The sequence below is a fragment of the Vanessa tameamea genome, chromosome 2 (assembly GCF_037043105.1).
Source record: "Vanessa tameamea isolate UH-Manoa-2023 chromosome 2, ilVanTame1 primary haplotype, whole genome shotgun sequence".
In the NCBI taxonomy this organism is placed as follows: Eukaryota; Metazoa; Arthropoda; class Insecta; order Lepidoptera; family Nymphalidae; genus Vanessa; species Vanessa tameamea.
In genome coordinates this window covers 4,508,753-4,535,964 of record NC_087310.1, presented here as the reverse complement: position 1 = coordinate 4,535,964, position 27,212 = coordinate 4,508,753, and the positions used below count along the sequence as shown (strand labels likewise).

The 27,212-nt window shown below is 30.1% G+C and overlaps 1 protein-coding gene across 1 annotated transcript; it reads left to right on the top strand.

Moving 5' to 3' along the window:
• The first annotated feature begins 18,654 nt into the window (after positions 1-18,654).
• Positions 18,655-25,946, top strand: LOC113399761 (pancreatic triacylglycerol lipase-like). Its single transcript, XM_026638981.2, has 6 exons — positions 18,655-18,761; positions 23,143-23,197; positions 24,085-24,230; positions 24,343-24,582; positions 25,066-25,414; positions 25,839-25,946. Exons 1-6 carry the CDS (start codon positions 18,716-18,718, stop codon positions 25,894-25,896), a joined length of 894 nt encoding a protein of 297 aa, XP_026494766.1. The 5' UTR covers positions 18,655-18,715; the 3' UTR covers positions 25,897-25,946.
• Positions 25,947-27,212: the final 1,266 nt, after the last annotated feature.

Genomic DNA, 27,212 nt, shown 5'->3' with positions numbered 1-27,212 from the left:
AAGAACCGTTAGGAGTTTCATGGTGGCTGTGTGTTATGTATTGACATCTCTCTGTATTTATTGTAACGGTTATCAATAAAAAAACAATTATATTTGATTGATTAAGTCTAATCCGATTTATGACGGAAATAGAAAAAATCTACGTTAGAGATAATGTTGCGCCCAGGTTGTTGCAATAAAATTGTACGTATACAAGTCACTCGTCCTGACATTAAAAGAGTATACTATATATTAGGTCCTTACATATGAAATTAGCGTTTTGTCGTACTTTGATCTGAAATATTTCCTCTTTAGTTAAGAATTCCAAATTCAAATTTATAATTTCATTTAGCTACATTTGAGTTTTGAAAACAGTCATTCATTTGTTTTTCCTCATTATTACCGCAATGGAAAACATGAAATATAGATGTTTACGAGTACGAGTTCTACCCTGACACCAGTGCTTCAGAAACATCTCGAAGGATTAATTATTTGTACGGCGTGTTTCGTTCTAGAAATTTCGAAAATGAAGAATTAAAGGTTATTGTGGAAGCGGATCCATCACAAAGCATTTCTAGGTTAGCTGTAGGCTTTGGGGTAAGTGATAAAACTGTATTAATCCACTTGAAGCAAATCGGGAAAGTAAAAAAAACTTGAACGATGGGCAACTCATGAATTGAGTGAATCGAACTTGCAAACACGCGTCGACTGCTGTGTTACTTTGCTCAACCGACACAATAATGAAGGGATTTTAAATCGAATCATTACTTGTGATTAAAAGTGGATACGGTACGATAATTGAAAGCACTCGTTGCAATGGTTAAACCATGGAGACCCACCCAAATCCTGCCCTAAACGAAAATTGACTCACAGCAGATTCTTACAAGGAAAATAATTCAACTCCGATGCGGCAGTCCAAATCGCCTTCAAAGAGTTTATTGATTCTCGACCCCATGGTTTTTTCGTAAAGGGATCAATGAGCTATGCTATCTATGAGAGGGCAAAAGCTATAATATGTATATGTATATGTATAATACATTCACAATATAGTAGAAAAAACCGTTAGTTTTAGAGGTTTCTGAAGTGATGTCGAAATAAACACATTTTTTGAGTTTACATTGCGAATGCTGGCTGAACCCTACGAGATAGATCAAAATAATGTACTACAGTATTGTACACCTTAAAAAAGTCTTAAAAAAAATCGTATATGTATATTTCTTAGGAATAGCCCACAACAACCATTTTTAATCCTTTACTTTTTGCGAGAAATAATGGCTTATTTCCGAATCGATTTTAAGCAATACAGCATTAATCCTTATCCAATTGAGTACCTTAAAAACATTGGGAATTTAATATAGATCAATATGGTTACAGCATGTAATTTAAATGCATATTTTCGAAGATATTACAGATTTAAAACGCAGGGACATAGCGGTTTGTATTGTATAACGACTGAAAAACTGGACGTTGTAAGATATACATGTACATATATTTAGAATCAGCATTACACCCGTGCGAAGCCGGAGCGGGTCGCTAGTAAATTATAATCTGTTATCATTCGTATCTGTAATCTGTAATAAAAAAAACTGAAAACAAACTGAATACAAGCGCGCGAAGCTGTTGGTTCAGCTTGTTATCTATAAACAAATATTATAATATGAAAACTCAATTAAATCTACAATTTTATACCTACAATGTTTTCGTGTATCTGATATAGTTTTGTCAGTTGGTTCAATATATTTTGGTCCTGCTACGTGGACATTGTTACAAACGTATTAAATATGAGGTTGATTTTACCACTGGGTACACAATAAATTTTAATTTTGCACAATTTTTTTTATATAAATTTATCTCCTAAGGTGGTTAAATGGAGGATTGTGTCGAAATTCATTTTTGATGTTAGAAATATGAATGTTTCTGATGTTAGAAATATGATTAGTATTTAAAGCTTATGTTCATGAGTTTAAGCCAGATGTGAACGTTTTTTTTTCAGAAATTCATCGCCTAAGAGGTTGTAATTTAGGATGAACGTTTGTATCGGGTTCAATTTAATATCACTTACAGTGTTTTGAAAATTCACTTTGTATTCATAACACTTATCAACATTAAAATTATTATAAGGGTGCCATTTTTTATGCTATAGATGCCAAACGAGCAGAAGGCTCACGTGATGGAAAGTGACTATCACCGCCCATAAGCATCTGCAACACCGAAAAACCACCGGTGAAAGCTGTTTTTTCTAGATTTTCGGACATCTAGGTGGGGCGGGTGGAACTTGAAATTCAGCAGCTGGGATTAATTCAAACAATACCTCGAAACATTCCCCGTGAAAATGCCTTAGACGATGCACAGTGATCTAACATCTCTGCGCAAAGCCAAAGAACCAAGCAGGTCGGAAAGGACTTGATCGTCGATTATTCGAGCCGCTCTGCGTTGAATACGATCAAATGAAAGAAGCTGATACTGGGGAGCACCCGCCCAGAGGTAGAAACAGTATTACACGTGAGGCCGTAGTTGTACAGTTAGTTGCGCCTTTTACAGTTATGGGGGACGGGCTAACGTGGCATACCGTCTTACCTTGATAAGGAAGCACACCATGTTTTTTTGACGCAATTTTGGCTTTACTTTTCAAATAACTGCGGAACTGAACGAGGTTCAGTTCGAGACTTTGTTTAACAAACAATCGATTTCAGACATGAGTTTTTTCCGGTTTTCGTTGACGTTTTTCCTGCGAAATATTAGCACGGCCGGTGTTTAAGGTGTACGATACTATCGTCCGCATATCAGTGAATGTTGCTGTTTTGCAACAAGTTGTCCATATGGAGAAGAAACAGGGAGATAGCACGCAGCCTTGTGGAACACCAGAATCGATGAATTTTAAGTCAGAGCATGCATCGTCAATCTTGATGCTCCGATCCAGTTCCATAATTTCCCAGGAAGCCCAAACAAAACATGCTATACATGACCGAAGGCAGCATCCGTAGCATGCATCTGAGGAATGCCATTGAGTCCACTCGACTTATGAATGTCCAAGGAAAGAAGTGCTTTACGAACTGCACTTTGTCGGAATTAAACCTCCAGCAATGTGGTATCATACCGTGGGATTTTTGGTGGTGACTTTCCTTGGTCATCTAGAGTCGAGTTGGACGTGAGGAGAGAGCCTAAAAGATAATTTAACACATAACACATTAGGGGTGTAAACAGTGCATTTTTATGGAAAGTTTTTATATATATATATATAAAGACAATTTATTCTAGAAGACCCATGAATAAATATCAAAAGAAGATTGACAAGCATTTTCAAACCGTCATATTAAAAGATTCGAATTTAAAATTTGTCATTGGGTCGGAAAGTATTTCGAAAAGAATAGTCAGGAATAGTCAGCACATTTGCTTACTATATTTGTTTGCTAATTGACAAATTTTTAAAATTTATAATAATTTAATGTAGCAAATTTAGATTTTAACAAAATGTAGGTGTAAACGACACATCAATGAAATTATCGTATAATTATATATATAGTATATAATAATATTTAGTATATAATAATATTTAGTATATAATAAATATATACTAAAGTTTGAATTAAATAAATAGGAAATTATGTAGAAATGTAGATTGCAGTTCAATGCATGGTCACTTGTTTTTTGGATGTTGTCTGCACCAAATCATCATTACTAGCATATCTGCTACAAATAAAGGATAGATACACTGATAGCCTGAAAAATATATTTATTTTATTTTAAAATGATTATATTAAAGAATAATAGTTAGTTAATAATACTATGCATGATCCCCATCATATCTTCAAAGCATTCTCAACTGCCATAAACCAATGTATATAAAAAAAAAACTATTTTTATTGTTTTTGAAAATACTCCTTTAAACAATATACATATCACAATTTTATCTTTTATTTTAATATTTTATTCTCTACTTTAAGCAATTTAATGGCATTATGATAGTTAAATTAAATTCTTTTATACAATTATCATTTACTTTCAATCTAATTAAATATCGTGTTAGGATGCAATTTGAAAATAAATTTTAAATTTAGACTCACCTTGCGTTTGTATCATATTTGTAAATATATTTAAAATAAATGAATATTTATTGTTCATTTCTTCTTCACATGTTAACACAAATACTTATTAACTTTTTTCTAAGGCAATTCTCAAGAAAATAAGTTTGTTTAAAATACGGCTAATTGAAGATAAATTTCACCGCAGAATTCAATTTGGTTGCTTTTTATTGTTATAAAAGGCTACCATAACGGTTGTAGCTAGTCTTCAAGCATAATATTGCCTCACACGCTTAATAGTTAATTTTTAAAATGTAGTTTCACTTGCTCTCACCTAAATAAATCAAGTGAGTTCAAACTCGATAAGAAATTAACGAAAACGTCAATTTACATGCGTAAATCTGTCAAAAGTGTTACTCGTACTACCAAAATGTCGAAAACCGCCCGTTATTTCGACTTCAAACTCGATAACGTTAATTATAAAAACTCTTACTACCGATTTTAGTTCCTCTGCGTTTACGCTTGGGGCGCTGATAGAATTTGTATGAAAAGAAAACCGAAAGTAAATTACTTGAAGTTAACTGTCAAACTCGTACTAAGGGTACAGGCCTGTCAGAGGGGGGGGGGGGGGAAGGGAGTATTAGTTCTACATGTGCGCACTTATTATACTACCATGAGATATATTTCGTTATTCTCACCGAAAAAGCAGGCGTGTTAGTGATCTTTACCGTAATTTGACGGTTTGCAAACATATCTTGCAAGCTAGTATCAACAAAAAATCGTTAATAGGATTTATAAATTAGTACAGTTGCTTGTTGGTATAATCGTTGTTGATACAGTCGTATCAGATAATTGTTTTCAAAAAGTCTGTAGTAGTTGCGATCTAAAGTATTAATATAGATTATCTTCCCCTTTGGAAGTATCGTAAATAATCTCACGCAATTATACGAGTCGTTGACAAAACTCCATGTTTTGAGATCCCCAGAGTTTAATTGTGTTTTTGGAAGGATATATATGTCTCTACGTAAGCAAGATCATTGATTTAACATTTTTTATAGTTTCCATACTAATTTCTACCCATATATATATATGTACCTGCTTTTATAATCTTGAGGGTTATTAATTCAGGTTATGTTTAGATCTCGTATGCAATATTAATTAATGAACGCTGGAAATGATCTCTCGCTTTGCTTTGTCTCATCCTAGAATTGATAGCTTACCTATTTATTGATGTAATACTTCTATTGACTCTTCTTGAGGGTATTACTCCCTTGTATGTTGTTACGGCCAATGGTAGAAGCTTTCTTATGTCGTCATGCCTTATCTCATCATGTCGTATATCAATGATAATACATTTTTTTTGGCACATATGCCATTGATAATTTCGGACACATTTTAATTTTTTTCAATTATTAAAATATAATCCTTTTAACGAAGTAAATTGTATAGTTGTTCGCAGATTAAATCGCAGCAAGACCATTAATTTAGCTTTATTTGAAATAATCAACGATTAATTTGTTCTTATCAGATCGATACAGTAAGCGCGGATCACCTTATTAATTCTGATTGTAAATAATGTATTGCATTACAAGAATTTTTAATTTGCTGTAGTAAAAATATATAAATTTAACTTCATGATTGTACGTCCGTTGGTTAAAATGTATATATATATATATATATATATATATATATATATATATTTTAATTAGTTCAGTTAGTCATAAACAAACTTAAAACGTGTCCTTTTTTCAATTTATTTAATAATATATTTATTTTTGCTGATTACGATTTTCCGATGTCTTTTTACTCTTGTGTCTCTGATGTCTTGCATATCACACGTTTAACGGTAATAAAATCACAAGTGTATATTTTAGCATTTATTAATAGTAATCTGTTTTCATTGGGAGGCGGACGGTTAAATCCTGCTTGGCGGTAGAATATCTGATGAGTAGGTGATACAGGCTCGCACAAAGCCCTATTATTTTTATATTTGCCTAATATGAATTGTGCCTAATTTTAATATGTCCATTAATAAGTGTAATTGGGTTCTTGATAAATACACTGATAAATATCAAAACATTTATCGAAAGTCATTCTTCGTGGTTGGGTTTTTACAAATAATTTATTGATAAAACTTAATCAATAATATCTGTAACGTTTATTGTAGAAGATTATTATTCAAATACGATATGAGTAAGTTTGATTGATGCTGAAACAAAAGGAATATTAGATCAAGATAGTCTCTGCTTTAAGTCAACGAGTCCAGCCAGTTTTCATTAATGGCATAAAGTCTTCTGGATCTACGTTAAAAATGGGTGTTCCACAAGGATCTATTTTGGGTCCCTTTCTATTTCTTGTATATATAAATGATCTACCTTTCTATGTTAAAGGTATTTGTGATATAGTGTTATTGCTGACGATACTTCACTGATTTTTAAGGTAGTCAGTAAAAAACTGCCTATGATGATGTGAACGGTGAATTATCAAAGATATATGATTGGTTTACAGTAAATAATTTAGTTTTGAATACTTAAAAAACAAAATGTGTAGTTTTTACCCTACCCAATGTTAGAAAGCAAAATTATAATATATCTTTAAATGGTGGCCGTCTTGATGTAGCCGATTCTACAGTTTTTTTGGGAATAGCATTGGATTCCAAACTTCAGTGGGGTCCTCATTTATCATCCCTGGCAGGAAGACTCAGCTCCGCAGCATAAGCAGTTAGAAAAGTTAGACAACTAACTGATATTGATACCGCTCGTCTAGTATATTTTGGTTATTTTCACAGTATTATATCATATTACAATATGTATACAATATTATTACAATATGGCATATTACTTTGGGGTAATGCTGCAGATATTGAATCTGTTTTTATTTTACAAAAGAGAGCAATCCGGTCTATTTATAAACTTGGAGCTAGAGACTCTTTTCGGGATGTTTTTAACAAAGTAGGAATACTCACTGTTGCGTCACAATATATTTATAGCAATATTATGTAGATATGTTAACAATAGCATTGATCACTTTGATAAAATCAGTGATAATCATTGTATGTGCACAAGAAGTAAGGATAAGCTTAGAATGCGAAGTTTCCGACTTCGCAAAGTCAATAAATCATTCTTGGGGCAAGGTATCCGCTTCTATAATAAAATTCCGCAGACATTTTTAACTTTGCTGTTTCATAGATTCAAGTCAATTGTAAAAAGTACATTGGTAAAGAAGGCATATTATTCGATACAAGATTATATTGATGATAAAAAAGCGTGGAGTTAATTCTTGTTGACTTCCAGGCAGGAGACATAACATACATATATAATTATATTTATCTAACATGACTGTATTTTTAGATGTTGAAAAAGAGTAACTACTGAGTTTCTTGTCGGTTCTTCTCGGTAGAGTCTACATTCCGAACCGGTGGTAGCTTTACTTTAAATAGTTTGTTAAATGACGATTCAAAAGTGCTTGTAAAAAGTCTACTTGAATAAAGTATATTTTGATTTTGGAATACGTTGTTCGTACATCGTAATAAGTATTAATTCCAATTGATAGATATTTGTTTTCTTCAACAAAAAATGACTTCGCATGAGGTCAGTGTAATTCTGTAATATATCTTATTAGTTTTTAAGCAGTACTAGCTGTGAACCCGCTAATATCCCATCGGAAACATTATATAAAGTACAATAGAATTTCTTTAAGTGTATTAGTTTTGTGGTAATCCGCATTGTCTATAGATTTTTGAAATTCCAGTTTTAATTTATATATAAATAATACTTCTACAAAATCACTGTAGATTTTTTAAACTCATGAACAGAAGCATAATGGTCGATTTTCATACTTTAAATATGAACCTCCATACAAACTTTCATAGCCAATTTTACCCTTTTATATAATTAAAAAGTTGTAACAGATTTTACTCATTTGCAATAACCTAAATACCCATATCAATTATCGTACAAACTTTAATTCCAAATTCTAGTCTCTTAGTTGATTAATTTTCAAAAACGCTGTGTCTTTTCCTTAAACAAGGAAGCCTATATTTCGAATTCCATATATTTAACTTTCAATAATGCTAAACTGTCCCCCAAAATTACCTCTTAGTATGAAAAGAAGGAGATAAATTTTGCGAAATCCTATCTAAGTGCTCACCTGCATTCTATATGTAATTCCTGTGAAAAATTTAAACCTGTTAGAGTCTCTTTTTTAGGCTGTGCGTTGCATATCAGTCAGTCATATATTTGTTTGGGGGTAGGGCTTTGCGGAAGCCCGTCAGGGTAGGTACAAACAACTCATGATATATTCTACCACTGAGCAGCATTACTTGTTGGGTGCCTATTTTAAAGGTAAGTAAGCCATTGTAACGACAAACACAAGAGATATATTACCAACTTAGTTGTTAAAGTTGGCGGCGTAAGGAATGATTAAAATTTCTTACGGCACCAATGTCTATAGAATGGGTAGTGGTGACCACTTACCATCAGGTGACCCTTTTTCCCGTCCACCTAAATTATGTTCATAGAAGAAGTCATTTTAAAATGTTATTAAGTTGTTTAAGATTGTTTGGTATACTGAGCATTTCTTTTTTTCTATTACTTTATTTCGCAACGCAGTATTGCGCCCGTACCTTTTTGCCATTAGTTGGTATTTCTTGTATTGATTATTTATGGCTGCCTTTCATTAATTATTATTATTATTGATTTTGATGCTGACACGCAACTATTTTAAGAAAAATCTATTTAGATTGTAGGAGCAGAAGTACTGTAACCAAAAAATAATATTTTGGGAAATAAATAAAAAAAACCTTCGCTGTCGGCTGTTGGTATTACAGAAGCACTTATGTACGCAATTACTACTATTACATAATCTCCTGTCAATGGTGTATTTACTGTATTGGAGAATTTCCATAGCGGTTTCATCTTTGACTTTTACTGTAAAAATTACTAATCATATAATGATTGAAATTATATAAGTTAAACAAATACCACATTGAATGAGGAGCTAAGTTAAACTTTAAAAAATATTTTTATAATTTTAATTTTTGAATAATTATCTAAAACGATATAAAAGTATCGATTCGCTGGAATCCGCGCCGTTAACGCGTTCCCTATTTCCCATATTTGGTGTTGCTATCTCGTAGTTTGGTTGCCTTATCTATACATATAATAAAATCGTAACTGTTCGAAATCTGTACATGGAAATATTTGAGAAAAAATATTACTGGGGGTATTTATTAACGCAATAGATCACATAAATATGATTTTTAGAATTTTTGTTGGTAACGATATTTAATTTGCGTATCAGTTATCATACAAAAGTTAGACTACAAGTTTTGACGACATAATTAAAAAAAAACAATAAATCGAAAGCACCGAAGCAGTTACCATGAGTGATACTATGAGTGAGTGATCGACTATAAAATTTTACTCAGTTTTTTTATATGTATATTAACTGTGAGTGTATTCAATCCATTATAACTTACCAAAGTACCCGGTAATCGTATGTTAAAATATTCGATACTTAGCTTAAATCATTATCATAATTAATAACAAACCGTTTATATTCTACGGAATGGACTTTCAGACAGGTGTATATATTAAACGCCTTATCAAAATTTATAACACGTTGCTAATACACGTCTTTTGCAAATAAAATTTCCGTATATAGTTTACGTTTTCACTTCTATTTTTAAAAAAAAAACATATTGACGCACGAGATAAAATTAAAATGACCTGGAAAATTATTAATTGCGAAACTGGAAGAGTCGAAAATAACATCTCCGACTTCAGCTTATCTATTGATAATAATCCAATTTCTTCAGATGGCATGATGGGTGTTGCAACTGTTTTTGATATTTTTTTGCTGAAACACCAATTTCGACTACTAAATCACTAATTTCCTCTCCGACTTCCTACAAAAAAAATGTTGCAGCATGTAATATAAGCTTTAAATTTGATACTGTGAGTCTGAATGATATAATAAGGTCTTTCAAATCCAATATATTAAGAAAACTTATCAGTGCGGTTTCTCTGTTAAAGTAGTCAGTTAAATAATATAATTTATGTGATTGCCTTACCTTGTAATTCTTGAATTGTATTCAATAATTGTGTTCTAAATGGTGTGTTTCTGACCTCATGAAACATAGTAGAGTAAACCACATTTTCAAATCAGGTAGGTCCTCTTCAGAACTCAATAATTATAGGCCAAGCGTACCAAATGTACTACTAACTCTTAGCAAGACCTGTGAAAAATGAATACTAAATAAAATATTAGTACATTTAAATACTAATAAGTTGCTACACAATAGTCAATTGTATTTACAAGGGGTCATTCGACAACTGACGCTGGCGTTGAGCTCGTTAAAAATATTTATAAAACCTGGGAGGAGTCAAAATAGGCCTTAGGGATATTTAGTGATTTATCAAAGGCCTTTGATTGTGTGCAACACGAAACATTGGTCAGGAAGCTACGTCATTATGGCTTAGAGACACTGTCATCAATCATTAAATAGCGTTTGTTTGCTAAAAGATTTTAAAACTCAAATGACTTATTATTTGTTTGCGCACCTTGGGAATGAGATGTTCTCCTCCAGGATGTTTCAAATTACGAAAACATATTTATTATTATTGTATGAATAAAAAAAATTGGCTATTTGACAATGCGAAAAATAAAGCGTCAATTATTTTAATCAGTATATATTATGAGTTTAGTTGCTTGGTATTGCGTTAAGTTTGCGTATTGAGGTAAATACAGATTAAGTTATAAAAGTAAGTATAACTTTATTATAATTTCAAGGGTCGTGTCAGATCAAAAACATAAAAGCATAACATTTTCTAAGTCGATTTCGAACGAAATCTCCTATTTTTTTTTACATTTTATTTATTAATACTTAAAATATTAAAGGTTATTGAGACAATTAATTATGTTTATAAATAATATATATAATATATTTATATATTCGTTGTGTTTAAATGTTATTGTTCCGCAAAAGACCATATGCAGATATGGTCTTAATTTGTCGAATAACACTGCGGAGATCTATACATGTTTCCACTTCAAAGATATACGTATTTGTTTCTTAAATCAGACGCTGTGTCGTATTTGAGACGAAGATTACGGAAATTAATTTGGCAACGATTTGAATTAATTACCATACTGTATCAGTTAAAAGGACTACATCTTATGTCTGTCATATCTGCAACTGCAACATGAAAAACCGCGAGATTAGAGTTAGCGAAAAAATTTTGCAATGTCATTTTATACTCAGGACAGGCGTATTAGAATTACATTCAATTTTTTTATCAATACAACAGCCAGCCAGTATGAATATGTTTTTTGATAAGAACATTCTAGATAGGTTCTATTTTAGTATTATTTTATAATAAATCATACAGCTTAGAGAACATTATAAAAAAAGATATACTAAAGTATCATAATCATCATTTAATGTCTATTCTATTTTATCTTATTTGATTGTATATTTGTTTCCTTATCATAGAAATTTGCACTTTAGATTGTTATATGTTTATATGTATTTGTGACAAAGGTTGTCTAGGAGAGATTGCTATAGCAACAGCTCTATTAAGGCTTTGACCTATTTTGGCAGTTTGGGTCCGCTAGTATTTATGAAACAATATCACCGATACTTTTATATTATATTGTAAAATAATTAAATGAAAAAAGTTGTTCTGTGGCTATTTGGTGTGGTCGTTTTTCGTGTATACATGCATATGTTATTAGCAGTATCATTTAGTGTGATGACGTCATTGCCATATTTTATGCTGTGTTATTATGATGATGTATTCGAGGTTTGTGTACAATAAAGAATGTGAATAAATAAATAATAAGAATTTATTATTATACATATAAGCGTACACTCCAAAGAACTACCACAGTCAAATATAATTTAATGTTCTTTTTTAGAAACTACAGGCAATTCAAAATTATGAATTATATATAATATTCCCTAGGTTATAAATTTAACATACGACCAAAAAGGGTATTATTTTGTAAATGAATTAATCAAAATCACATCGTACGATTAATCAACGATGACACTCCTTGGTTGGTTCTTAATAAAATTAATCTTTTGATAAATCACGTATAAATGACAGTCATAAGATTATTATGTAATTAAAATAATTTATCATCTTTTTTGGTATGTAAAATAATATGTCATCTTTATCCAAGAAAATAAAGCAATACAACATTACGTTTCATTTATTTAGTTTCATACTAACGACCCGCCCCGGCTTCGCACGGGTGCAATGCTGATACTAAATATACAGAATGTCTTACAACGTTCACAGTTTTTCAGTCATTAGACAAAACAAACCGCTATGTCGCTATGTTCTTAATTCGATAAGGATTAATGTTGTATTGCTTAAAATCGCTTCGAAAATAAGCCATTATTTTTTTTGTAAAAAGTAAAGGATAAAAAATGGTTATTGTAGGTTATCCTTACGAGATATAGACCTTTTTAAGGTGTTTGGTTTTGACCTATCTCGTAGGGTTCAGGCAGTGTTTGCAATGTTAGCGCAAAAACTGTGTTTATTTACGACATTACTTCAGAAAACAGCGTTTCTCTACTAAATTGTGCATGTATTACACGTATAAACCTTCTTCTTGAATCAATCTATCTATTAAAAAAAAACCGCATCAAAATTCCTTGTGTAATTTTAAAGATCTAAGCATACATAGGAACAGACAGCGGTAAGCGACTTTGTTTTATACTATGTAATGATAATATCGGGCGGAAGTCTACTCGAGTATCAATTGTTTGGTGTACTATAACAAGTCTGTTACAATATTGGTTGGTTTACTATAAGCAGTCTGGTACTCGAGTTGTTGAGAGCGCTTGTTTGCGCGTAATCGCCCACTTTAAACATTACTGGGGGCATAATCTATTACGATCCGACTTCGACTATTACTAACATCAATAAATCTCAGTTTAATTGTTATTGAGAACCAACTTCATGCTAACACAACAAACCGCAAATGGTTCGTTGTGTAATAGAATAAGAAAAGAGTTAACATGACGTTTCGATGCGACGAAGAGACAATTTGTTAATAGAATCGGCGTCAAGTTCCATTTCTAAACAAATGCTACTAAATATTACTAACAAAAGATTTTTATTTTTCAAATTCCACTAATATCGTTTGAAATAAGCGCGTTACAAAAAGTTATAAGTTCTTTATAAGTTTTATATAATAGTGACTAAACGATTTCAAACATTTATTGATTTATAAAAATAATCTGGTTCATATCACCGGCACCATCGTAATTTGTTTGTTTTTCTTTTTTTAATACTTATCAAAGATTATAGTATCTATAACTGAAGTTAGTTTGGTGATAATTATAATTATTAAAGTATTTAAAAAATATTTTTTTTCATGATATTTTCAATTTTTAATTAAATTGATATAATGTATTAAAATAACCAAAAGTTGTTTAAAATAAGTTAAACTAGAAAGAAGTCCATACCTTTAATTTTTTTCAATGTTTTATAATTTTAACGTTTATAATATTTAATAAAACGTATTTAAATATTATTAAAATAGTTTTTTATTGTTTAAAATATTAACAAAATGAATTCTTTTAAAAATGTTTTATGACTTACAATTTGTAGTTATACATTATTAGGTGAACAATTAAATATAAAAAGCGATAAGGCGATTACCAACAAGCTAATTCTACTTATAACGGTAACTATACGTTCCCGATTCTATTCCTCACAAAAAGAAACCTTAGTTGATTCGTAACTAGTTAATTCAGCTAATTCATAACGATTACGATACGTTCCCGATTTGATCCTAACTACGATCGAATCGTGTTAGAAGAATAGGAAGACGTTTCAATAAAATGTAAATTTCTTAGTAGAATTGCCCCTAGTTTGTGATTATCAATATGTATTTAGAATTAACAGATTCTGGTTGTGATTTTTCTAAAGACTTTAAAATGATAAGTACATGTTATCTTCATTCAATTCTAATATATTTATGGATAGTAGATAATAATTTCCTGTCATATATGTTTAAGCATTTTAAATTAAATTGAGCGAGAAGTTTTTTAGACGAAGAGTTCAAATCGAAAAAAGGATTTTTTTGTTCAAGAAAACTGGGATCTCATTGCGTTCAAGGTCGCATAGTTACACTAATTAACATAACTATATTTTACCCTTCCTTTTAAGCTTATCACTTGTGTTAGGAGTGGGGACGACACTAGCCCAAAGGGACAAGATCGATCCTGCGACTTTTTACATCGCTAGGCAGCTCGTAAACCATTGCGTAATTGACGCTTCGTCGCATCGTAAGACATGAATGTAAAACTAATATAAATTACTGAATAGGGTAACACATAAAAATTTTTTTTATAGATAGTTACCCCTCAGTCTAGTTAATCCGTACTATGTTACACTAATTGTTACGTAAATCGAAATCCACATCTACACTAACAACTACTGCCTGAAATAAATTAATAGCAAATAAACTTTTTGACGTTTAACATGAGCAATTAAGCAAGGAAAAGTTAATTTCGTATTAACTTGAAATATTAAAAAAAAATCATAATCATCAAAAATCCAAGTCCTATTTAGTCAAAATTGTACCACAGAAGTAGTTAATGTTTCCGAAAATTTATAGTTATCATAACTATAAATTAAAATAAGCAAATTGTGGAGGCACGTTCTCCTAATTGGCCTTTAAGAAATCTTAAAGGCCAGCAATGCACCTGCATGCCCCCCTGTGTTGCAGATGTCCATATATCGTGGTAGTCACTTTCCATGTGAGCCCCCTGCTCGTTTGCCACCTACATCATAAAAAACACAACTACTTAAAATTCAGTGAGATTTGAACGCTGAAATTAGTTGTTTCTGTAAGCAAAATATAAACGAGCAACTTGTTGCTTTAGAATGTATTGATAAAAAAAATAGGTATATCCATATAGGATTCAGATAGGATTTATTATTTTCGAGATAAAGAGAAGTGAAAACCAAGATAAATATTAAATTTCAAACTTCATGTAATTTCTACAAAACTACATCGTTTACCGAATAAATACTTATGCAATTATAAAGGGTATGTACGCAGATAATGAACGCGGAAAATATATGGACTTAAGTTAAAACTCAAGTTAAGAGAAAACATGAACTCCATAGACTCAGCTGTCGCAAAAGCGCTGACCGTGTTTAATGCCATGGATTACTCAATGAATATTCTGTTGCGCCTTAGCCACAGCATTCAATGCTTACAAACGATATTGTGTATGCAGAGTTGATAGCAAGAGTCCTGATGGAGCAACAATAGTGCTTAACTCGCTGGGACGTGTCCTATTTGGGATGGAAATTACGTAAACACGCTGGCAATATCTCATATCCAGAGCACGTCCCGTGACGCTGGTGCATCCGCTGAAACTGCCCTAATACTAAAACGCAGCCAATACTAATTTTCATCCAAAGACTATTAGGTAACCTTTATGCTCATATCCTCATTTTTCCTTCCTTTCCAAACTAAGTATAAATGTATGTAACGCGGAACGTTTATATAATTTTTTATCCCTTTTTTAAAACTCTTTGGTTATAATATATTGTGTTTGTTTTAGTTGAAGTTCCAAAAATATTTAAACTACGATTTCGATAATTTAACTTTAAAAATCAAGCTTCAGAAGAAGTAAATTTTAAGAAACACTATACCGACTGTCATACTCATAAATGGAAGCCTAAACACTGTTTTAAATATTTCAAACATTAAATAAATACGAAGTTTTATTCAAACTTTTGATCCCTAATTTCACCCTCTTAGGCGATGAATTTCAAAAACGCTTTAAAACATCCCTTTAACTCATAAAAAGAAGTTTAAGTAGGTACAGAATATCGTATTTCTAACTTTCAAAGATTACGAATTTCCGTACAAACTTTCATCCCCAATTTATGCCTCATGAGAGATTTTTTTTCATAAAGCTCTAAGTTTGTGTATTTGGCTCATTAATAGAAACTTAAATAACGGTTCAATTTTTTTTACAAGACAAAGCACGATGTTCGGTACAATCTTTCGATCTCTATATAATTTATAAATTAATAAATTTAAAGGATTTATTTTAACAATCCTTCTTATGCTACGTGTTCTGCCTTTCTTAAGATACTGGCAAAATTTTCGCCGTACCCTAATAATAATCCGCCAGTTTAGGCCGTGTGTTATTGCCAGTCATCATTTTAAAATTATATTAAGTATATCAAAATGAAAGGTTTCAACTCAAGTAGTATTTAAGAACAATAAAATTATTTATCAATTCGCAATTTCTCCTATGAAGTACTGAATTTGCACGTTGAGCACCTATATAATGCCTATATTAGTTGAATTGAAAGTAGCGCTAAAAAGAATGCCTGGTTTTTAGATAATAGATTCCTAAAACCCACTTGGTATATCGGAAACCAACACTCAACACCATTGCAATGATTTGTAATTACGTTTTGACACGAGTTAAAATTCTGTTAAAGTATTGTCTTGTTTCTTGCAGTTCTGTATATCACTTAACATCATTGTTGCAAAACATTGGGGTCTTTGCCAATACAATACACAATATTGCTCATGATTTAACGATTTCCGTTGTCTACCTAACAGTTACGTAGATGATTACTTAGACGACTTACGAAAGTCGTAAGTCGTCTAAGTAATCATTGTCACGAAATAATTTTAAAATGTTACCAACAAATTAAAATTGAGGGATTAGCAGAATGAGCTATCGAACTGTGAAATTTGTGAATTCGAATGTTCCTTTTCGATTTATTTTTGATACGATTATTTCTATATGTATGTTGATCAAATTTTAAATTCGATAGCGCTATCGATTTTAAGTAAAACGATAAGTAAAAGATTTTTACTTATCATTATATATTAAATGATTTTATCGTTTTACAAAAATACAGATCTATGGCTGATACTTCAACCTATTTTAGGTACTTGATTAGTGATAATTAACAAGATCATATATAAATATTTATTCACTTGCTTTGATCCTGACTGCTTATGTATAAATTATTTTAATCATTCATTAAAAATATTTCTTTATATAACTTTATTTACCTACCTTTTTTTTCAGTTTATAGTAAAAGACACTAATATTATAAATAAACATTTATAATGTTAGTGTCTTTTACTAAAAAAAAATATGCTCTATATGGAGAACGATCGAAAATTATAATAAAGTCATTTTAAGGTACAAAGCCTGTTGAAAATAATTAATATTTAAATATGTAAAAAAAGTATATATATATAAAAAAGTGTATATATTAAATGTAAATAAAAATATTTTATTTCTTATTAAATTATGATATTGTATTTTTTTTGTTAAATAATTAAAACATTTTCATGTAATTAGTGTTTAAATAATTTACCTATATACCGTAATCATGGCGTTGGATCTATAAAAATTAAATATTAAAACAAAAATTTAATTTCCTATATATCTCATCGTCTGCGGTTCATGACACCAAATCGATGAAACAAACAGACGAATTTTTCTTTTTAATTATATTATTAATGATATTAGTACACGATATGAGTTAGCGATAAAATCGGTATCAAGTATCCTTACTTTATACAGATAACATTACAATTATTAATTAAAATAATAATTATGACATTTGATTTATATTTTTATTTTTAAAAAATATTTAATAAAGCAATGTAATATATAAATCAAATCAATCAAAATATGATTGATTGATGAATATTTTTATTTTCCTCTTAAATTTAAGTTTAAAATACTATGCAGATACTTTTCAATTCAGATTTATGTATCAATACAGGGCTTGCCCTGGGCAAAAACAAAAACACAAAATTAAATAAGTGCAAATAAACACACACACACACACACACACCTATACAGATGCTACGCATATGCATATGCATGCATTCGCACGCATACATTTAATATTAATATTTATTATTTTTTGGAATTTGCTAAAATGTCTTATAGTAATTTAAGGGTAGGCACTAGTCCTGAAACACAGTCATCTAGTTTAGGAGCTAGGGCTACATTGTTCTGTGAACAATTGTTTTTTACAGTAAAGTTTTTATTATTATTACTTTGTAAGCAAGTCTACCAGCGTCTGCTATAAGTTAATTATATTTAGGGCTTAGTAACAATTTTTGACCAATCACTACATCGCCAAAGCATCGCCAACCTTAGATACGAAGATATTATGTCCCTTGTGCCTGTAGGTACACTGGCTTACTCAACCTCCAAACGATGTGTACTTAGTATTTCTGCTTGGCCGTAGAATAAGTAATGTAAAAACGGGCTTGCTCCTGGGCGTTTTTTAATCTCTCTTGACCATGGTGGCAAAAAAATCGTCATCATCATAATAAATTAAGTTCCCTCTTCAATTGACACATTTGTATCGTGACAAAGTTTTGAGGGACATTTAAAAGGTTGCTTACGGTAGCGTTGTTGTCAAGGATCAATCAAAATTTCACGTTTTTGAACCGTACCGTTCCAGAGTGAGCGAAGGAGTGAATTATCTATATACGTTATTTCAATAAATAATAATTATTATTTTGTTATACGCAAGTCGAATAGTTAATATCTGACAGCTTTACAGTCGTTGATTTTTATCAACGTATAGGATTACAATTTCTTAAAAATATATAAGTAGTTAGATAAATTTAATGTATAAAAACCAAGTGTAATTTGTTATTACGATTTTTCTGGAAACAAAATGTCCGTTATCAAGTGCATTCTAGTGCTATGTGTTGCTATTGCAGGTGAGAAATAATAATAGAAAATAGAATAGGAATGTAAACATATACATTTGTTTGGGTCACATTAAATAATACTAATTAATTCATTTTGGATTTATTTTTTTGTGTTTTCAAGGGCTAAAACCATCTAGATATACATTTGATTTATAATCGTTTTCAAGTCTTAAAATAAAGTCTCTTAATATATATGTCAGTTGGTTATCTGTTTTCTAAAATACACGATTGATAGTGTTTTGATTTATTTGAATAACGACAAATTATTTTTAATTATTGCTTGATACGTAGTTGGTCTGAATCACGCTTTTAATATTTGTTTTGACATTTGTTACATATTATACAATCGACCATGTGTTACTCTGCAAAAATATGTTTAGTAATCGCGTTCGAGTACTCAAATTTATTTATTTTTGTATTGTTATTGTTTTATAAAACTTTTTAATAATATTTCTCTAGAAGAAAATGACGATATTGAATATATATTTTGACGCAGTTAATAAAGTAAGATTTAAAATTAAATAAATATCATAGGTATTGGTAAAACCATTATTTACATTTATTAACAATTCGTTTCTATTTGATACGTGGTTGGCGTGAATCACGCTATCGATATTTTGTGACAACTGCTATTTATACAATCAACTATTTCTATTGGGTAGAGTTGTTCTCTTGTTTCTTCACCGAAAATCTTTACTATGTATTACTATAGAGAGATGTAACATGTTAGATTCTATCGTTGACGTGACGGCATAAAAAATGGTTTACATTTCTTAGGATGCAAATGTCTGTGCGCTATTTTTTAATTGATCGATTCTAAACAGAAATAGTTATAGGAATAGAATCTGCTATTGCTGCTAGAAGTTTTAGTTGTAATTTAAAAACAAACAACTTATTATTGGTAAAGAAGGCATATTATTCGATACAAGATTATATTGATGATAAAAAAGCGTGGAGTTAATGCTTGTTGACTTCCAGGCAGGAGACATAACATACGTGTATTTAACTAACATTACTGTATTTTTAAATGTTGAAAAAGAGTAACTACTGAGTTTCTTGCCGGTTCTTCTCGGTAGAATCTACATTCCAAACCGGTGGTAGCTTTACTTTAAATAGTCTGTTAAGAGGACTACAAGAGCTAAATGCCCTTGAGAATCGCACGCACAAACTTACAAAATCGACAAAAACGGCAAGCCCGTGAACTAATGGTTAAGCGAGGTAACGAGGTTACGCCCGAATATTCTAATAGATGGCGCCAAACCGAGCGAAGTAAGATCAATCATAAATCTCATAAAAAAAGATAGGATATTAGAATTATTTGTATTGCTTTTGACTGTTATTCGAAAATGATTAAAAAATAAAACTGATTTAATTAAACTTAAAATATTTTATTTATATTTGGTACTACAAAAAAAAAAACATTTAGTGTTAATTTTTTTATTAAAATATTTTATTTAATTTCACTTGTTTGTATGAATGTATGTACATATGTCCTGGAATCTTGCAATCCATATTACACCCACTTCCACTGAAGCTATGGAGCTGAAAGTTGGCACACATATTTAGTCTCGATGACAATGCACGATTCATGAATTGCTGCCATGTTAAATCCAATATGGCGAACGTTACAAAAAAATTAAAATTTTTTAATTACGTAAAAATGACACTTCTAAATATTCTAGTTCTCTGGTTCACAAAAATTATATTTTTTTTTTGTTACGACTTTTCATTTTTTTATTATTAAAATTAGTTCATACATAACTTTAATTCCTATTATAAACAAAATCGATAAAATTAAACTCTTACGCAATATAAATAGCTTCCGCGTTATTGTTTTCGACTTTCTTTATTCTGTAAAAAATACATATATGTTAGTAATTATATTTATATTAATTATAAAAGTATGTATTTAAAAAATATATATCTAAATATGTTCCATAATACTTTTAATGAAAAATATCAAATTGCTTCGAGTTCATGGGGATTGAATGTTGTCACTCTCAATTGATTTTTTCCTTACTTTCACCAAATACTCTATCATAAAATTTAAAAAATAGCTCGAAAAATCTGATTCTATGCGAACTGATTGCACATTTTTTCTAATAGATGTTTTCAATATTCATAATTTATAAAAAAAAATATGTTTACTAATAAAATACTCTTACCTTTTAATATCGTTCATATGTATGTTCGGCACTTAATTTATATAAACGTTTTTTAGTTTTCCTCACGCGTTTCACTTTATAACAAATAGTATAATAAAAAACAAATGCCTAATTACTACTACACTATTTTAACTTAATATATTTATTTACAAGAAAGAATAATATTTATTATAAGAAAACATGAAACAATGAATTTACAATTTAAATTACAAAAAAATATCTCGTAACGTAATGATGCGGCGAAAAGATCGACACGTTTATATAGCATCAGGCCTCGGCCGGCATTTTGTTCGAAAATAAGAATATCTGATTTAAAAAAAAAAATCTATTGATTTTACTAAAAAAGTGACACAGAGGTAAAGTAGTATATTGCTTGTAGAATAATCTGACAAAAAACCAGGATTATTTAATGTATATAAGTACAGTTATTATTTGTTAAAAGAGTTTTTTAGAGGTAACTTTGTGATTTTTTTCTATCGTACCAAATTAATTACATCATGTTTTCAAAATAACAAATAACTAGCATATATCCTGAAGATTATTATATATTTTTTTCATTTGGTTCACTGCATTGGATCATAAACTTTTTTGCATTATAAAACTTGCATTTAGATCATGTAGTCCCCTTAAATGACTGTGCTTGTAAAAGCCTACTTGAATAAAGTATATTTTGATTTTAATTTTGAATGAATAATATTTTTACAATTTTTAAATTTATAAACACGATTTTTTATCAGTGGAATATAATGTGATTAAGATATTTATAATTCAATTTAATACAACATTTCAGTACCTTATATCTTTCGTAATCCAATTTTATGTATGTTATCATTATTTAGGGTACCGTAGGAAACGTAAATTTTGACACGGATAATACAAATAATATGTATATAGAGTAATTTTGATACGAGACTATCCTACCTGATTTTCTACATATGTATGAGAAATAAAAAATATCCATTACACTACATGTATACTGCAAGAAGATACTACGCGTTTCAGCAACGGTTTTAGTGTATAATAATAATATTCGATTGCCACGCGGAATAAGTATCTAATAATTCAATTATTGTATTTAATAATAGTGCAACTACTGAGTTTCTTGCCGGTTCGTCTAAGGAATCGACATTCCGAACCGAAATAAAATGACGAAGTACAAGAACCTAATTCAATAAAATATAATTTTATTTAGATTTTATTTTCAGTTTCATCTGCTTAATATTATTATATAAGACTGTTGACGTAACGAGCGTGAATTTTATATTTTTTGAGTTACAAATAATTGTATCAATTCTGTATAGTATGTATTTTTTTCTGGTATAAGTTGAATCTGTGATTTTAATCCATCTCACGATAGAAGAGCACGTCTGAAAATATTTACTTACTCGCAATCAGAAATTCTAGATCTAGGCTATTACTTGATACTTAACTTAACAAGACTTTGCTGGTATGCATTGTAACATTTTTTTTCTACCATATCTGTAATATAAATATAATGAATACTAAAAACATACATAATATCTATGTATAATCTCCGAGGTATTAAAATCCAAGGTCGAAGTGTATTTTATAATCGATTCTGACATAAATATATTAAATGTTTTAAGATAGATAAAAAATTATGTTCTGATGCACATTATCGAGGTTCGAGAAATTATGATGTGTTTAATATTAAAACAATAATTATATTGGTCTTTCAAACTGTGTATAAGATAAGCCGCCGTGACAAGATTTCGTTCACTAAGATTTTCTTATTTAATAGCCGTGTACTTAATGGGCTGTTGGAAATATTATAAAAATTAAATTTTCCTTATAAAACAAAGCCTAAATACCGGCTCTCATGTTTTTAACATTTAAAAATAGTCAACTTCCATACACGAATTTTCAAAAATTATTTTATTCTTAAATGAAGGTCATAACACGATTTATATATTTTAGACATTGGAAAAGGGCAAACTTTTATACAAACTTTCAACCCACATTACAACCCTATTACGAGATTAATTTTGAAAAATAATTCCTTAGTGCTCACCTTTGTTCCGTGATTAATTTCTGGGCAAAATTTAATTCTGTTAGACTCGCAGGTTTGGGCTGTGCGTTATTGTCAGATAGTCATTTTAACATTTTATTAAGTACCTAGCTAAATGTAATTTGTACTTAACTGTTCAAAAATTAGTTTAAATACTAAAACGCAGAACTTTTTCAAACAAATGCTTTCTTTTCAGCAACAAATGGCTTCGCCCTCGGGCCCACGCAGATCGTCTTCCATTTATACACGAGGTTTGTATGCAATGAGTAATTTAAGAATACTACAAAATTAATTTCGGGTCATCGGATTATTTTTTTAGATTTAAAAGTAATTTATGACCATGATAAAAAACGTATGGTGCTGTCATACATAAGCTAAATGAGCAATGACATATATAATAATGAAATTGTGTTAGCAGGTAGCCTATAATATAGTCAAAAAAGTATTTAAAACGGGATATTTACCATGTTTTTTATTTTTATTTGGTGGATTCGACATTATCTACGAATATCTTGTTCACGAGACTCTAAAATCTCATATAGTCAAAGAATTTGGATTATTATTTTTGGAGAGAAAGTGCTTGAGTGAAAATGTAACAAAGTTAAATAAGTTGCTTTATAATATTTCTGTAATAATTTATTAAATTAAGATGGTACGAAAAAAATTATACATTTTATTTATTAACTACTTATACCGTTTTATATTAGTTTTAACGTCTTATTATAACTCAGACAATTTCGTTGATCTAATGTTTATAATCATTAGATTTATTTAGGCCCTGAGTTCAATCCCCAGGTCCAGATAGTCAAAAAATAGTATGTTTTCTGTCAAGAAATTGTCAGCAGCAGTCCGAAGTTCACAGACTACAATATGTAAAGCTGTGTCTTCGAACTCTTTCCGGCCGTATATGATTTGTAATTATGATAATTAAGAAATAGAGTGTGTACTTCCGCTTTGCGCACATACTTGTGCAGTATAATATGTTATGTTTAGTTAGCTAGTTTGCACAGGTGGCCGATTAGAAAGAAGAAAAGGGCAACGTCGCCGAAATCGGCTAATTATATTCAGAAATATAATAAAAAAATATGTTGGCATGGGTTTAAATATATGTTATATTAAATGTTATATTTGATTCTAGATCTAATCCTGAAATGAGTCAGCCGCTGTTGCCTTCTGAGGCGTCTATCATGAACTCTTCGTTCCAACGCTCGAAGCGCACCATCATCACAATTCACAGTCATGGACAATCCGTTGGTGGAAACTTTAACGCTTTTGTTGTCCCGGGTACGTGTCTAAAAAAGATATGAAGTTGTATGTCGGCACGCGCAGATAGTATAGTATAAAAATAATTATATAAATTAAAGTAAAATTAATATATTTGACAATTTTTTTAAAGCTCACCTTGCGGCTGAAGACGTGAACGTGATCGCCGTTGACTGGAGCCCCGGTGCGTCTATATACACCTTCGCACTCAGCAATATTCCACAAGTTGGAAACGTCATCGCCCAATTCGTAAACATTCTCACAAACTTTGGATACAGTACTGATAACATTCGGATCGTCGGTGTCGGTCTAGGAGCTCATGCTGCTGGTATTGCTGCTAGAAGAATCCAAGGAAACGTACCTCATATTATTGGTAATTATTTTTAAAATTAATGCACGTGTTATTATACTTAAGATAAAGTCAAATCAAAATAAAACAACTACTATTAAGTCATTATAAATGACGAAACACATTTATAATGAAAAGATTAGTATTATATGTATTATACATTATTTTCCTATAAAACATGAAAATAACGGAAACGAATAAATTAAACTGCTTTAGATATTAGGCACCAAATTCGAAATTCCTTTGACTTCATTTTTTACTTGCAATGTTTCTTGACCATTTATAAAAAAAAAAAACAGTTTCATAGAAGATAAATGAAATTAAAACTCAAATTCATTAATTATTTACTTATAACTAGATTGGATTTAGTAAATGCACTAGACTAAGACAATAATAATATACTTATGTATAATCATTAAAATATATGTAATGTATTTAATCAGAAAATTAAATACTGACAAAAAAGTAAAATTAAAGCGCATGACTTAACTAAACTTACTTTTACAGGTCTTGACCCCTCTTTAACCGGCTGGACTCATCATCCTGATATCCTGAATAAGAATGATGCCAATATTGTTGAAGTAATCCATACGACGTCTGGTATTTACGGCTACGATAAGCCCCTTGGTGACATTGACTTCTATCCTAACGGGGGTGTCGTCCAAACTGGTTGTGGTACTGAAACTTCGTGTTCTCACACCTACGCATACGTTTTCTACGCTGAATCGATAACTGCTGAAATTAACAATGGAAATCAATTTGTCGGAACTGCTTGCCAATCCTATGAAGACGCCTTGTCTTTACGATGCACCAGTCAAGACAAAATCACATTTGGTGGAACCAATACCAAGACCAGGTGAGTTTTCTAGAAGTACAGATATTGTACTTACTTATACTTACTAACTATCGTAAAAATAGTAGATTTATTGGAACGAAGTTCTTTTACGCGGCAAAAATCGTCACGCAAGGAAAACCTTTCCCTCATTTTCTCTGCTCTTTCTGTTATATATGGTTTTAAATTATTCTCAAACGTTATAAATTTTTTTCATTGTTTCCGTCATTTTATATATAATATATATTGAAAGCAACTTCGTTCCGACCGGGTGTGCTACGATAACTCCTATATATTTTTTCGATATATTAAATTGCGTTAATATTAATTTATTGAGTAGTATCAACATATTTAAAGCTATTTTAATATAAATTCGTCAATATTTGGTATTATTATAATTGTAGTTGTAGATATATATTTATTTAAATATAATTTGTTTATGTTCCAGTGGTAGCGGTATTTACATGTTCCTGACCAACATTCAATCACCCTTCGCCAGGGGATGAAGTGGAGATTGTCTAAGAATATTCTTATTCTTATGTTTTAATAAACGCAGTTTATTTTAATGAATACTTTTTTAACACTTCCACATTGAAGAAACAAAATCGATATATTTTAGTTGTCTCATTTGTTAATTTTTTTTATGTATGATCTACATAAAATAATAGTATTTAAATCATTCATAGTTTTCTAAGAAAATATTATGATAAGAGTGAATTTAAGATGTTTGCTTGAGGTTCGTCTAATATTATTTTATGTTTATACAATGGTATTCACCTTATTTGTGAATTGTAATTAAATAGTTACAAATTACAAATATAAGTGAAGAATGGCAACAAATATCGCTATTTCGAATAGACAATGGCAAATAAAATAATAACATATTTGCTTTTTGAATCTAAAACTATACATTATTTTGGAATAATAAATACAATTTATTTATTAAAATTTTGAAAATATGGCTTGTAGGCAAATACTAATGAAAATGTATTTAAACATATTTAAGTGCTATATTTAAAGACACAGTTAATTTATTTACTCTCATATGTTTGTATTTGTGTGTCAATTATTAAATAGTAATAAAAGTAGAGACGCTGAATATGGACTAATATTGGACATTTGTCCATACTTAACTACTTTCTTACAAAAAATAACTTTCTTTAAATAATTTATGCTCCTATGTAAAATTAAAGAGTTAAGTTGAGGATTGTACCTAACATCAGAACATTGCTAATGAAAATCCACTAGGCTCCGTATGTACGCTACATATACACAGGCACTGACTTAACAGACGAAGTAAAAGATACAGACTTCTCCGAGCAATGCTATAAGAGATGACTTTAATTACTAAATTTAGGATCATATTAATCTCCCTTTCTTAAAGCAAGTATCGTTGGCAGAATTGCATGCATTTATAAGACGGAAGTATGTACTCATTTTTAAAATAATTACTAAGCAGTATTATATAGATAAGCTATTATATAAATAAAATTAATTCATTACCTTATAAGAATACACTTAGGATGAATATTATGTTAAGAATAAATAACACCAAGATTGTTCAGGTAGTTAAATCAAAAGGATAAGCACGTAGACCATCAGTCGTGCAGCTACTAAGGTAACATTGACCGTTTTCGATTTCAATCTAAAACTTTTTTATTAAAATAAAATATATTATGTGCAAAGTACATTTATGAAATACAATTATCTCATACAAAACACTTTCAGAATAATAAAAAAATACTTTAGTAAAACATACAACATAGACATTTTATTAAGCAATGCTTGATATCAGTTTTAACTACACTCGAGTATTATAATA

Excerpts from the sequence above, each read along its gene's own strand:
- LOC113399761 (XM_026638981.2), top strand. The coding sequence starts at position 18,716 with ATGTCCGTTATCAAGTGCATTCTAGTGCTATGTGTTGCTATTGCAG. Across the intron at positions 24,231-24,342 it reads TAACGCTTTTGTTGTCCCGG|CTCACCTTGCGGCTGAAGAC; the intron begins GTACGTGTCTAA and ends ATTTTTTTAAAG. Across the intron at positions 25,415-25,838 it reads GGAACCAATACCAAGACCAG|TGGTAGCGGTATTTACATGT; the intron begins GTGAGTTTTCTA and ends TTTATGTTCCAG.